The sequence below is a fragment of the Astatotilapia calliptera genome, chromosome 3, assembly GCF_964374335.1.
Source record: "Astatotilapia calliptera chromosome 3, fAstCal68.1, whole genome shotgun sequence".
NCBI classification, from domain to species: Eukaryota; Metazoa; Chordata; class Actinopteri; order Cichliformes; family Cichlidae; genus Astatotilapia; species Astatotilapia calliptera.
This window is the reverse complement of record NC_137424.1, coordinates 33,262,617-33,275,363: the sequence shown is the minus strand read 5'-3', so window position 1 is coordinate 33,275,363 and position 12,747 is coordinate 33,262,617. Positions and strand designations below refer to the sequence as shown.

The 12,747-nt window shown below is 42.0% G+C and overlaps 1 protein-coding gene across 12 annotated transcripts; it reads right to left on the bottom strand.

Annotated features, from left to right (window-relative positions):
- Window positions 1-137: 137 nt before the first annotated feature.
- On the bottom strand, window positions 138-12,683 carry LOC113018559 (dynactin subunit 1-like). Of its 12 annotated transcripts, none has more exons than XM_026161651.2 (32): window positions 12,528-12,683; window positions 10,768-10,833; window positions 10,485-10,679; window positions 10,168-10,249; window positions 10,038-10,069; window positions 9,685-9,705; window positions 8,627-8,650; window positions 8,185-8,268; window positions 7,678-7,833; window positions 7,472-7,495; window positions 6,812-7,009; window positions 6,461-6,665; window positions 6,232-6,310; window positions 5,897-6,056; window positions 5,568-5,672; window positions 5,213-5,404; window positions 5,017-5,133; window positions 4,775-4,927; window positions 4,476-4,636; window positions 4,197-4,365; window positions 3,994-4,062; window positions 3,594-3,806; window positions 3,337-3,498; window positions 2,983-3,114; window positions 2,765-2,890; window positions 2,500-2,642; window positions 2,242-2,408; window positions 1,822-1,940; window positions 1,183-1,378; window positions 1,003-1,076; window positions 812-901; window positions 138-721 (listed from the first exon to the last, which is right to left on the bottom strand). In XM_026161651.2, exons 2-32 carry the CDS (start codon window positions 10,807-10,809, stop codon window positions 584-586), a joined length of 3,828 nt encoding a protein of 1,275 aa, XP_026017436.2. In that variant the 5' UTR covers window positions 10,810-10,833; window positions 12,528-12,683; the 3' UTR covers window positions 138-583. The 12 variants fall into 12 exon arrangements, with proteins under 12 accessions (XP_026017436.2, XP_080156000.1, XP_080156001.1 ...); XM_080299874.1 differs by lacking the exon at window positions 12,528-12,683 and adding an exon at window positions 11,649-11,784; XM_080299875.1 differs by lacking the exons at window positions 7,472-7,495; window positions 12,528-12,683 and adding an exon at window positions 11,649-11,784.
- Window positions 12,684-12,747: the final 64 nt, after the last annotated feature.

The following is a 12,747-nucleotide window of genomic DNA, read 5'->3' as shown; positions in this document are numbered from 1 at the left end:
CCTGAACACTTATATTAACAGCTATAGTTAATGTGGTTGTGTCTGCAAAACTCCTTTGAATAATGTTTCACACACTTTTTTTTTGCGCTGAGATACTTTAAAGTTAATGAGGTTGAAACCAAAATGAGCAGACAAACTGTCAGCTGGCACTTTATCATATTAGTGAAAGTTTACACTGTAATATCAGCTTACAAGTATAAACGTAAACATACATTTGAGTATTTCTTGCTCAGAATTGGGCTGCTATCTTTTATTGTCTGACTTGCACAAATACAAAACATACAAAGGAACAAACTATCAGTCATTGCAAATGCAGTAAAAATTGTGTTGTAGTCCTTCCCATTTGCACAGAGTGAACATTGGTACAGAAACTTCTTCAATAATGAAATCATGACACCTTAGTGACATTCGGGACTCTTGAAATCCAGAAAAACAATCACTTTTATAAAGACACTTCTCTGGGTCGATAATATTAGTGCTAAAAGTGGAAACAGTTTCCTGAGAAAAGTGAAAACGACAAATAGGAGGAATGCTGAAGTGTTAGCTGGAATAAGAAGGTACTCTGCTGTGTAATCCTACTGCTCTAAACCATGAGGAGACTGTGCACTTGCTGCAACTGCTGCTTTGATAGGACGAGACGGTGGACTTGTTCCTGTCCACGGGTGCATGGAATCGCAACACGGCCAATGAATACAGTGTCTCCCTGCTTCTCTTCCTTGGCCTAGGAAACAAAAAATATGCACATGATATATATTTTCCACTGCTGTATAACATGAATCATTTATATTCTTTTATACTACTATAGTAATACCTTAGTAAAAGAGGTGACTGGGAATGTGGCAAAGTCAGAAGAAGCCTTTGCTCCAGGCTGATATGAGACCACATGTTCGGCTACCTCACCCTGAAACAGGAGACTTGGTCAGACTGCTTGTTTTTGCACTGCTGTCAGATAACAAGACAACATAAGGATTGTGTAATAGAAACTATTTTTTGAAGCGGCACCTTGAGTTTATCCAGAGCATCACTGAGGTTCTGCAGACGAGCTGTCTGCTCCAGGAGCTGAGCGCTTGCACTAACTGTAAGAAATGGAGGAGTTATAAAATAATTGCTCAATGCATTTAGCAAACTCACAAAAGCCTTCTTCAGAATATGAAAATACTTAAAACCTCTGTGTCCACATACCTGCCGTCTTTCCAGTGATGTCCACCACTTTAACCTCGGCACTCAGCTTGAGCAAGGTTGCCAGCAGCTGGTCAGTCCTTCTGTATATCCCTGTGTTTAGTCCCTCTGGAGGCATGGAGCTTTCTTTAGACACTTGTGGGAGTTTAGGAGGGCGGAGCGGCGGCAGGGAGGCTAGCTGGGCTCTCATTTTCTCTGCCTGTAAGTTTATGTAGTTTATTATTATAGTTTTGTTTTGATATAAATACACACACACACACACACACACACACACACACACACACACACACACACACACACACACACACACACACACACACACACACACACACACACACACACACACAAAGTATCTGCCCTATTTTTTTAAATTCCTTTTTTTGCATATTTGTTAAAAATGTTTCAGATTATCAAACAAGGTAATATTAGACAAAGAAATTGGGTTGTTTTTTTGTTTGTTTTTTTTAAAACATAAAAAATGTAATTTAAAAACATTTTGTTTATACTCTGGTTATTTTTGTCTTTTATTACCATTTACTTGATGATCTGAAACATTTAAGCGTGACAAATATACAAAAAAATGATGAAATCGAGACGGCTTCTGTAAATTCACACACATACACACGCTTGAATCTAGCATACCTTGAGTCTGTTGTTTTCATTCTGAAGGTGTTTAATACCCAGCCTCTGGGCCTCAATCTGCTGCCTGAGGAGAGGAGAGTCCACCACCTGCATTGGCCCTCCCATAGAGGGAGGCAGACCTGATGGGGAAAAATAAAATGATTGTGGAAACAACGACACCTTGTGGTTCTCCTTAGATGGTGCCGATTCGCCTCACTTTCATTTAGTTAAAATCTGACTAAAGTCTGGTAGGAAAAGTTTCACTGTAATAGAACATACTCAATTTTTGCAAGACTTCTTATAAAATCCAGTTAATTGCAATTGCTTTTCTCTGGATAGAACAATTACATGTGACATTAATATAAACCACCATCAAATATAAAACACCATCAATTCAGCTGCTGAGAAGAAATGAGCATAAATAAGAAGTGGGAACTTCACCTCCTGCTGATCCCTGAACGATGGAGGCAATTCCTGAGGCAGGTGGACCTCTCAGGCCTTCAATGGTCATCTTTGACTGGTTACTGAGTCGTTGTTTCAGCTCTGCCTTCTCAGCCTCCAGCTGGTCAATATCAGCCTGCAGAGCATCCATTGTCTCCTCAAACTCCCTGGAGAAGAGTAACGGGGAGGGTCAAATGAGGAAAACACCGCCATAATAAAGAAAATGGAGAGGAAAATTTCATTGTTTATTAATCCTACTTTTCTTTCTTCTTCAACAGGGCAAGGTTCTCATCCAGTTTGGTCTGAATCTTCTCCACACGTTCATCAGCATCTTTGGTGGAGGTGTCCAGCTTCTTCTCCAAGAGGCTGAGGCGGACATGGGCCTCACTCAGCTCCTCACCCTGAGATAAAAAGGAGATACAGTGCCATGCTTGTTATACCTGTCGGTCCAGTTTTCATCTTTCCAGTCCCTTTCACTTCGAAGTGGCAGGTCCTTTTGCACAACCTTTCTTCAGCATGTTACCTTAATCTTGAGAGACTTCTTGAGCTCCTTGATGACCGTTTCTCTGTCTTCTAGTTTGACTCCCAGACCTTCGGCGTCAGTCATTTCTGCCCTGACTGTGGCTGCTCTCATTTCCACTGGAAGAGTCTAATTGGTGAAGTGAGAATTAGTCTGAAAAGTTCCAAACTGGGGACTTCATGTGAAATGAGTACTGTGAAACTGTTCAACCACACAAATACCTTTCCCTGTGGTTTTTCAGCATCATACTCTCCTTCCTGCATGGCTGTAGCCATCTTGTTCATGGTGGTGATGACAGAGCTGCAAGACTGCCGCAGTAACTCTGGGCCATTTACACCATGGGAGCCATATACCTTAGAGAACAGAAAGCAGATGGTGATAATAGCAAGAGATTAAATCAACAGTGCTTAATACACAACCTATGTTGTGCAAAATGCTCAGAACACAAGATCAAACATCTGATGTGCTAAGCGTGCCAATTAACTAGAACTATAAGTCCTTACATTTCCCCCCCCAAAAAAAGAGGAGGTTTTGCCTTTTAAAGAGGACTGAGCAGCTGTTAAATGTGAAAGTACCTGCTCCACAACCTTGCAGGCAATATCCTCCAGTTTAAGAGCATTGAGACCTTCCTGTTCTCCCAGCGAAGGAACCATCTGAGCTCCAGCTGCAGCTACCTCTTGAAGTACCGCAACCACACGAGTCAACTGACGCCTGCACTCGGTCAGCGTCTCTGAAACCTGCCATATGAGGAGAGACATGTCAGGCGTACAGCTGTAATTATACAGATCCCAATCAGCAATGGTGCGTTAGTTTGTATGCCATGTTTCCATACCTCTGGTCCAAAACTGAGAGCAGCGGGGACTCCAGCTACATCTGTTCCGGGCATGCGACGGCGGATCTTCTTACAAAACTGTCTGATATCAGAACACGAGGTGTCCAGGTCCTTCAGAAGAACTGCTAAACCAGAGCTCTCCTGTCCTGATGACAGGAAGGCGCGCAGACGAGCTACCTCCACTACCATACAGTCCAAGGCACTCTGAGTAAACTGGAGGTGAAAAGGCGGCATGTGTCATTTAAAAGGAAAACCCGACACTTCTTTTTCCTTACAGATTTATACATTTTGGACATATTAAAAAAACATTTTTTTAATAGTGTTATTTCTGGTTTATAGCCCTGCATTACAAGTGAAACCGTATAAATCTTTTTAACTTTGCTAAACATGCTTGATGTACCTTAATGTGATCAGCCAGCTGCACTGTGCAGTCTTCAGTGTGATCTGCCAGATGGACACTATACAGTTGCTGGAAGAAAATATAACAGATACTTGATATAATGAACATGTTATAAACTCACTGACATCTACAGTTACACAGTTTATACGACAACTGAAATTTCCAGTTGTGACGTTTTAATGTAAAACACATCCCTGCGTTACCTGATAGTACTTGATGGCCTTAGTGAGAGGTTCCACCTGAACGGTCTCATCCAGCTGATCTTTATGAAGCAGGTCTATGAAATAATCCAGAGAGCGTTCATGGAAACTCATTTCAGAGTAAAGGGTTCCCATGCGCTTAAAAACGTCCACGCTGCAGGTGTTCAGAGCCCTAAACGAGTGCAGGGAAAAAGGAAAAGAGTAAAACACATCGACCCAGTGATGAAGGTATGTTCACCTATTTTATTCCTGCATCTTTATTGGTAAAGCTGCGATATTTACTGTTCATATTTATGCAGGGTGGCCTGCAGCAGGCTGAGGGAGTAAACCAGTCCTGAAGCGAAACTGCGCTGTTCTCCCGGAGGACCTCTCAGCCCTGTTCCCTGCACCGGGTTCCCGTTCAAGTCAAACTTCTCCTGTGCCTGTTTACTGATGAGTTCAGCCTTCGGACGAGGAGATATCGACCACATACAGACACAGCCGAGTAAGGATTTGGGAAAGCTCTTTGAAAAACGTACTACAACCAGGTAATTCTAAAATCGAGCACAAGAATTCAAACCTGTCATGTGTCTGCCTCATACCTTGCAGATGAGCCTGGGAATAAGCAGGAGAACCAGAATGCAGTCATGGTCCCCACCATGGCGAAGGAAGGAGTCAGGCATGAAGGAGGTGAGGAGGGACACCTGTCTGTTCGACTGAGCTACTTCCATTTTCCTCAGCTCCATCTCAATGGCCTGGAGACAAAGAGTGAGGTTAGTTGTTTAAATAAAGAAAACCAACAGCACTGGCACCGAGGTTGTATGTCACCATGGAGCTCTCTTACCTTGGCGTAAGCCTTGGTCTCTGCAAACTTGATCTTAAAGTCAAACAGCTCAGCAGGTGGCTGCTGAACTTGTTCTTCATTTGCATTCTGCTGACTGATCAGCTCCCTGTTGGCCTCCTAATGCACAAAACAAACCTTTTACAGCATCAGGACAATAGAACTGCAGGCCTGCAGAATTACCCCTCCATCCACCTACCTGAAGTGAGCCAGTGAGTTCTCTGTATTTGTTGATGGTCTGCTGGTAATCAGCTACAGTCTCCTGGGCAGCTTCCACCCTTTTGTCTGCCTCTCTGACCTTTGCCCCACTCAGATCGAGCTGTTCCCTCAGCTCCATCTCTGTTTCTCTGGCATTCTCCTGGAGCTCATCATTCATCTCATTGATGGCTTCCTGTTAATGCAAAAAGAAAAAGAAAAAAAAAAAGTGGTAGGTCTGCTATAAATATCTCATTCAAACCTTTTCCTCACACCTTTGTCCTGGATGTGTCATGTTGGAGATTTAAGGAGTGTCAGTTGTATTCTATTAGATCTATTATAAATACATCAGCACTGACCAGATCAGTCACGGTTTCTCTCAGCTCTCTGACTTTCTCCTCAAGGTCGAGGTTCCTCTCCGTCAGGGTCTCCACCATCTCCTCTGAGCCCAGAGCAGCATCCACCTGGTGTACACACACACACACACACACACACACACACACACACACACACACGTCTTTAGTTTCCACAAATAAGTCTCACAATTTCTCTCACAATTTTTCAGATTAAGGACATGCATCTTTGCTGTCAATGACTAGTCTCAATAAATATTTTTTACCATGTATTATGAGCTACTGTGAACCTAAATAAACCATTGCCTTTCTGTATTTATGTATACATCCTTTACCTGTTCCTTCAGTTCATCGATTGTGGCCTCTGCCTGCTTGACCTCTTCCTGCAGTTTTTCTTTCTGAGTCCTCAGAGTCTCCAGCTCCACGTTCTTCTTCTCCGTCTGCTTCTGAAGCTTCACGTGTTCCTGTTTCTCCGAAGCAGACAGATCTCTCATCCTGAGGAGGAACCAGAAAGAAGGATTTTATTTGTTTTTTTAGGACTTGTCTTCTCTTACTGCTTTTTTACGAGTTAAGACAGGTTAATGTGATTTCTTTTTTTTTTAATTTATCTGTACGCAGTGTAACAAAGAGCAGGCAAATACCTTCATTTAAAAAGGTATTTGCTACTGACCTGACCAGCGCCTCCTTGAGTCTGCTGTTCTGCTCCTCCAGCTGCTTGACCTGGTAACTGGAGGCAGCTCCATCTGAGCCTGCAGCAGGAAACAGTGCACAGAAAGGACAGCACTTGATGAGAAGTGAGCAGAAATGAGATGGATACAGAATACATAAGAAGACCTTGTGGATGACTTGAATAGCAGTGGTTATTATAAACATGCTGCTTTTTTTTCCCCCAAACGCACCTTTCTCTGAAATCTCATGCCTAAGGATCTCCAGGTCCATTGACAGCTCCTCCACTTTCTCTTTCAGGCTATCCACCTCAACCTGGAGCGATTCTGCTCTCTCTTCTGCCATCTCTTTGTCCAGCGTGGCCATCTCTATGGCATCTGCCGTGTCAGACATCTCCTCCATGTAGCGCTCCTTGGCCTCCTGTGCCTCCCTGGCTTCCTGTGAAGTAAGAAGGTATAAATAAAGCATTAAACTGGCAAGCCTGATGAGTTGAGAGGTTGTTCTTTCATTCCCAAAACCTTGAGGAAAAAAAGACATCACACTGTAGCACCGATGACTATTTAAGTTCATCCATTCCAGTCTACCTTCTTGGCCTCTTTGAGTTGTTTCTGCAGCTCGGCCTGCTGCTCCTGCATCTTGTTCTTCCACTCCTGAAGCTGCTCCAACTGGATCTTGTGTTTCTCCAGTTCCTTAAGCTTGGCTTTGTCTTCTGTTCGCTTCATCTTCAAAGTCTCCAGTTTCTCCTCCAGGTCCTTGACTTGAGCTCGCAGTGATTCCTCCTCCTATGACGTGATTAGAGGCAAGACGGGACCAACAAAATTAATCCATTAACTGAACCTCATCTACTTCCCTAGACTCTACTTTTGAAAAGGGGACCGAAAAAAGCAAAACATTAATCAAGTCCCACCACTAAAATCCCAGACGCATGATGTATAACATATACGATGTTACTCCAAATTCCTTTGCAAAGAATTTTTCATTTTATTTTATTGAAGGGAAAGGGAGGGAGAAAGAGAGAGATTCCTACAGTTCAACCATTTCCCGTAGAGACAGTGATGTAAGGATGTTTCTTTAAGTGCCTCAAAGTAAACCATGCGTCATCCCCAGAAAATTCCCCGTGAGGACATTTGAAAACCATGGATAAGTATCGAGAAGGTCTGCTGAGGATAAGTTTCCCCCCCGATGTTGTTAGTAAACACATGCCAGGCATCATCAGCATGCATGTAGCCATTAAGAAACTCTACCTGCTTGGATATGGCAGGTTCCACCTGGTTATAATAAGATGGATGAAATATAACAAAAATCAATTTAATCATAAATAAGAAATAAAATTTAAAAAATTAAAAATGGAGATGAGATGAGCTGACAGAACTGAGAGGATTGAACATGAACCTCAGTAAAGTTCTTTCCTTTCTCTAAGAAGAGCCTCTTCTTTAGGTTAATGGCCTACCTTGCTCGGAGTAGCTGGAACAGAAGCAGCTGCTGCTGCTGCAGGTGACCCGCTGGGCTGAGGTATCACAGGGGCGCCCAGAGCACCCTGCTGGGAGGACAGGCCCGCCTCACTGACATCACCAGACAGAGAGGATGCGAGACTCTCACGAGACGCCTGTTGACGAAAGCAGATTATGAACGGACTGTGACGAGCGGGAGAAGTTTAAAAATAAAACAGGCAAAAACAGAAGAAGAGGTGTGCTGTAAAGCATCGGCAAACAATCCAACTATCAAAACAGGAGTTTGGACCACAGTGAACAAGAACCTTCAATAAACCCAGTGGACGTTGGAAGATTCATCTGTGAAATGAATGTGATACAATGATTACCAAATATAATCACCTCCCAGTGTCCCTTACATGAGACACCACCCTGCAAGTATACACCTGTGCCATAATGTCAGTAATGTGCTTCACCCCGCTCCCTGTGAGGTGTCAGCTGAAGCTCTATGACACGACGGAGCGTACCCTGAGCGACAGGCTGGAGCGGCTGGAGGGACGGACCAGTAGGGAGGGGAGGGAGGTAGCTGATGTGAGACGTGGTGTTTTCCACTGCCACGGTGTGATCATAGAAACTGTGTCAGAGCAGTTACTTAAACTAAATGCAGGTTAGACTGAAGATGAATAACGAAAGCTTTTAGTACTACCCCTTAATGTTATCATACACAACCAGGTTAATGATATTAACATCCTGTTTTTAGTCTGCCCCTCCTGAGTCAACGAAAGATCACACACCTCAAGTAACTATTACTCATACAATTCTTTCAATGTTAAGTATTTCATAAGGAGAAATCTGCTTCTTATGGTCCCAGAGTCTACTGTTCAAACATTAAAATAATCAAACTTTTCAGAATTAACTCATGTATTTGCATTCCATTTGTCCTCTCCACTCTGCTGTAGGCGAGCTCACCTTTGCCGAGCGGCGGGCAGAGGACTGGAGGAGATGCGTGCACGCACACACGCACACACGCACACACACACACACACGCACACAGATATACACACACATCCAGTGGTAAGGCAAGATAAGAGATTAGAAGCACGTAAGAAGCATTTGCTGTTAGTTTTGTATTCACAGATCATTACTTTAATACAGCATATGGTCAAAAGCACTGGGCCATGAATCTTTGAATTCAGGTGTATTAACTCAAGTCCCCAGCCATGCAGCCTTTACAAGCATTTATGAAGGAATGGGTCGTTCTAAAGCACTTGCTGAATTTTAGCGTATACTGTAACAGGGTGCCACCACTGCAACAAGTCAGTCTGTGAAATTTCTTCCCTCGAAAATCTGCAAAAACTGGAAATGTTCTGAAATTAACTTCAGCAACTCAGTCATAGCTTGGCACACCACCAAAGTTAAGGAGCAGGCGAGCCAAGTGCTGAGACACACAGTGCATAAAAGCCACAAACTATCTACCGACTCTAAAACTGCAAGGTTCCAAACTTTCTCTGGCATCAACATCAAACTGGGTTTCCACAGTTTCCATGGTCGAGCAGCTGCTGTCGGTGTAATGTGTAGGTGGCCCAGTACTTTTGTCCACATAGTGTAGCTGCATGCACCATTTAAAATCATCAAGAGCAAAGTTAATCTTGAGAGATCACAGGGACACGAAAAAACTGAGATCATGCAACAATGTAAAACTGAAAAAAAAGAATTCATTGAATTATGACACAAAGAGAACTGACATGAACAGCATCAGGAGAACCTGAAACTGTCACCGTGTTGTCGTCTACGCATGTACACGAAATGCCTTCACCAGAATAAAAAAAAAAAAAAAAAGCTTAATGAAAGTAAAGTGGGGAAACCAAAAGAGAATGCACTGAAAATGGCACCTATCACAAGTTATGTCTTTATGACCCATGCAAATGTCAACAGATAAAGAGCTTAAGTGCAAAAAGATGAACTGCTGCATTAGCACGAGTATAACGCAGACCAAGCAAACGTGCTGAATTTAAATATAGCTCTACCTTTTTAATGCTCGCTGGTTGCTGAAAGAGGTATCCAGAAAAACAAAACATGAGAATTCAGCCCAGCAGCTGAGAGCCGAAACAAACAACATGGCATCATAAAGGAGGAAAAAAACCAAAACTAAAAAACAACAACAAACGGCTGGTCTGCAACGAATGTCACAACTAGTGGGGTCAAACTGATCACATTTTAATAACAACTCTCACAATTAAAATTTTAAATTTAGGGGTTATTTGGATGTTTGTTTAATCCAAAGTACATGCACCAATATTAAAAACCAAGTAACCGACTTGTCGCATTTTTACTTAATTGACAAATTTAAAAAAGTGAGATCAAAAATGTGTTTGCCTACCTGTTTGCTTGTTTTGGGAGTTTCAGGGATGTCTAGAAAAAAATAATTAAATAATTTATTGCACACTCTTGTTATCAATACTTTGCATTATATTTTAGAAACGTGAGTATCAGTTGTGGTCCTTGCTCACCTTTTTGCTTAAGTGTCTTTGCTGTTCCAGACTCAGGGGTATCTGGTGAGGTGGCACTGGAGCCATCTTCTACCACCTGGATCTGTACAATGGAACAAAAGTGTGTAATCAGGACAACATTCGAAAAAACACAAACAAATTACAAAGCTTGATTTTGAATAATGAACAAATACGGACAGAAAACAGAAGAAAAGTTGAGAATAAAAGATGTCAGTCTGCCACATTTGTACATTTATTATGTCATCTGCCTGTTTGGATCTTTACAGTTCAGTGCTGATGCCATAACACCATCATCAGTTCCTCTTGTGCCCACTAACCTGGGACTGCCTGACGAATATGCCGTGATTTTCCTCACAGGTGAAGTAGCGTTTGCCCTGCACGGTGCCATCGTTCTTGCCTTTCGGCTCATCCAGTATGACACCCACCCATTTCCCAGAAGCAAAGAGGGTAGCGCCAATGTAGGCAACAGTGCCGCGCTGACCCTTTCCTGTCACCTCGACTATAGAGCCAATCTGGGAGACAAAAAGTGGATAAAAATTCTTTGAGTTATAAGCCATGTTATTCCTTCCTTTGTTATGTCTGCATAGAAAAAGGACCCACCTTTGGAGGTTTACTACTCTCCACTGTTCCTGTGCTGCTCATTCTGCTGATCAGTGGGCTGGTCAGCTGAAGATACAGGTAAAGAGAAAGAGGTGAAAGGGTGGATAAACAATAATAAATAAGGAGTACAATGGGGGGAAGGAAAGAGACAATAAATAAGGAAGCCAAAGTTATGAAACACTAGAGAATTTATTGTTTATATTTAAGAATTCCAAAGTACCATCATTCTCCTCGCTTTAGCCTTTAACATCAAGTCTTAGGAATCGAAAATATTCAATGACAAAACAGCCCTGAGGCTGCACAGCAAAGAAGCATACTTGCAGCCAGTCATATGGTGCGGACTACAATAAACAAGCAAGTATCTCTGCCTTGCTCAGACAAAGGCACACATTGAAGACAAACTGGGACTGTGGTAAGAGTCTAATCCTTTTATAGAGATGTACAAGCATGTGAATCCATGCTATCTTAGTTTGAACCACAGGGCAGGATAAATCAGAAGAGGTTTAATATTTCTGGGACAGAGGATTATACTCACTAAAACAAGACGGCGAATGAAAATAATTCACCTACCGATTCATTGGTTTTAGACAGACAGACCTTTTAAAAATCTACTTATGTGGTAAATATTAAGACAATAATATTATTCTCATCGACAGGTCTGTCTATACTTTTTTATAAATTACTAAAAATACATATCAACTCTGATGAAGCCAATAGATGTGGATGGATCGCACATCGACATTATGGTGAGTCTCTCAAATCCTTACTCCTTAGCATTATAGTGCAATAATTCACTGTTACTTTTCAAATTGGTTAATCAAAAATTATCACTGTCGTATTAATTTCAGCATTATTTGCTGTTAAGTACTCATGTTACTCACCCTGGGAGTGTAAGAGTGACGTCTGTTCAAAGCCATAATTAAAGGTTAATACGGTTTCACTGCAGCCGAAAGAAGACTCAACTTTTTCTCTACTTCCCCATGCTCTCCTCTTTTTCAGAGAGGGGAGGATAACACAAGAGTGCGATTACAGGGAGGGATCACAAAACGTCACAGCTGATTTGAACTGAGAGATGGAGGGTAATATTTAACCAGCTGAGACTTGGATGTTGGTTACTTTAAGGACCCATTCAAACAGCTATGAGATCAACTCTTCATTAATCTGATTTACTGCAGCTAAATGTACATGACATTCAAGTGAGACGTATGAAAACACACAAAAAGGTCGGTTTTATTACTTTTAGCCATTATTCCCATTCATTTCACATAATATCAACCCATGGTATTTGCAAGACTAGTACATGCTAACAATAAACAAGTTAAAGATTGGGGTGGGTCACAGGTGACACACACAGGCTAACGATTACTTCCGGTCGAACTGTTGCTCAGAGGGTCGAATACTAAATAAGCTACTTTACAGGTTTATTTAAACTAAGAAGCAACAAGTCAGATACGCACTTGCAAAAAGTAAATGCATCCAAAGAAAGTCAAAGGCTTGAGCCAAAACAATAATGACAAAGTACTCAATGACTCAATGGGGACAAATGTCCCGACACACAATTATGCTAATTCTACTTTAATGTTGACTCTTTACACCAAACCACTTTTAAATGCTATCTATGTACCACGTCGTAACAAATTATTTAGAACAGCTTTACAAAGCCCAAAACGGTTTGAAACATTAGCAACAGGCTAAAGTCCGAGAGAAAGGCGCTGTTAAACAGCTAACATGACACAGGTGTATTTTGTAATGCAACTCACCTGATATATGCAGATTCCTGTCTTTAAATTAAGCCTTTTGATGTATTCATGCAAATAATAATCCTCTGGTGTTTTTGGATAAATAGCTTACGGATCCGGCGAGCTTTTCCGTTTTTGACAGGTCACTTCCGGCAACCTGACAGACTAAAAGAAGAAGAAATGGGAGAAATAGCGCCCCTCGTGGCTGGTAAATTCTGTTTGCAATGAAAACACCCAGTTT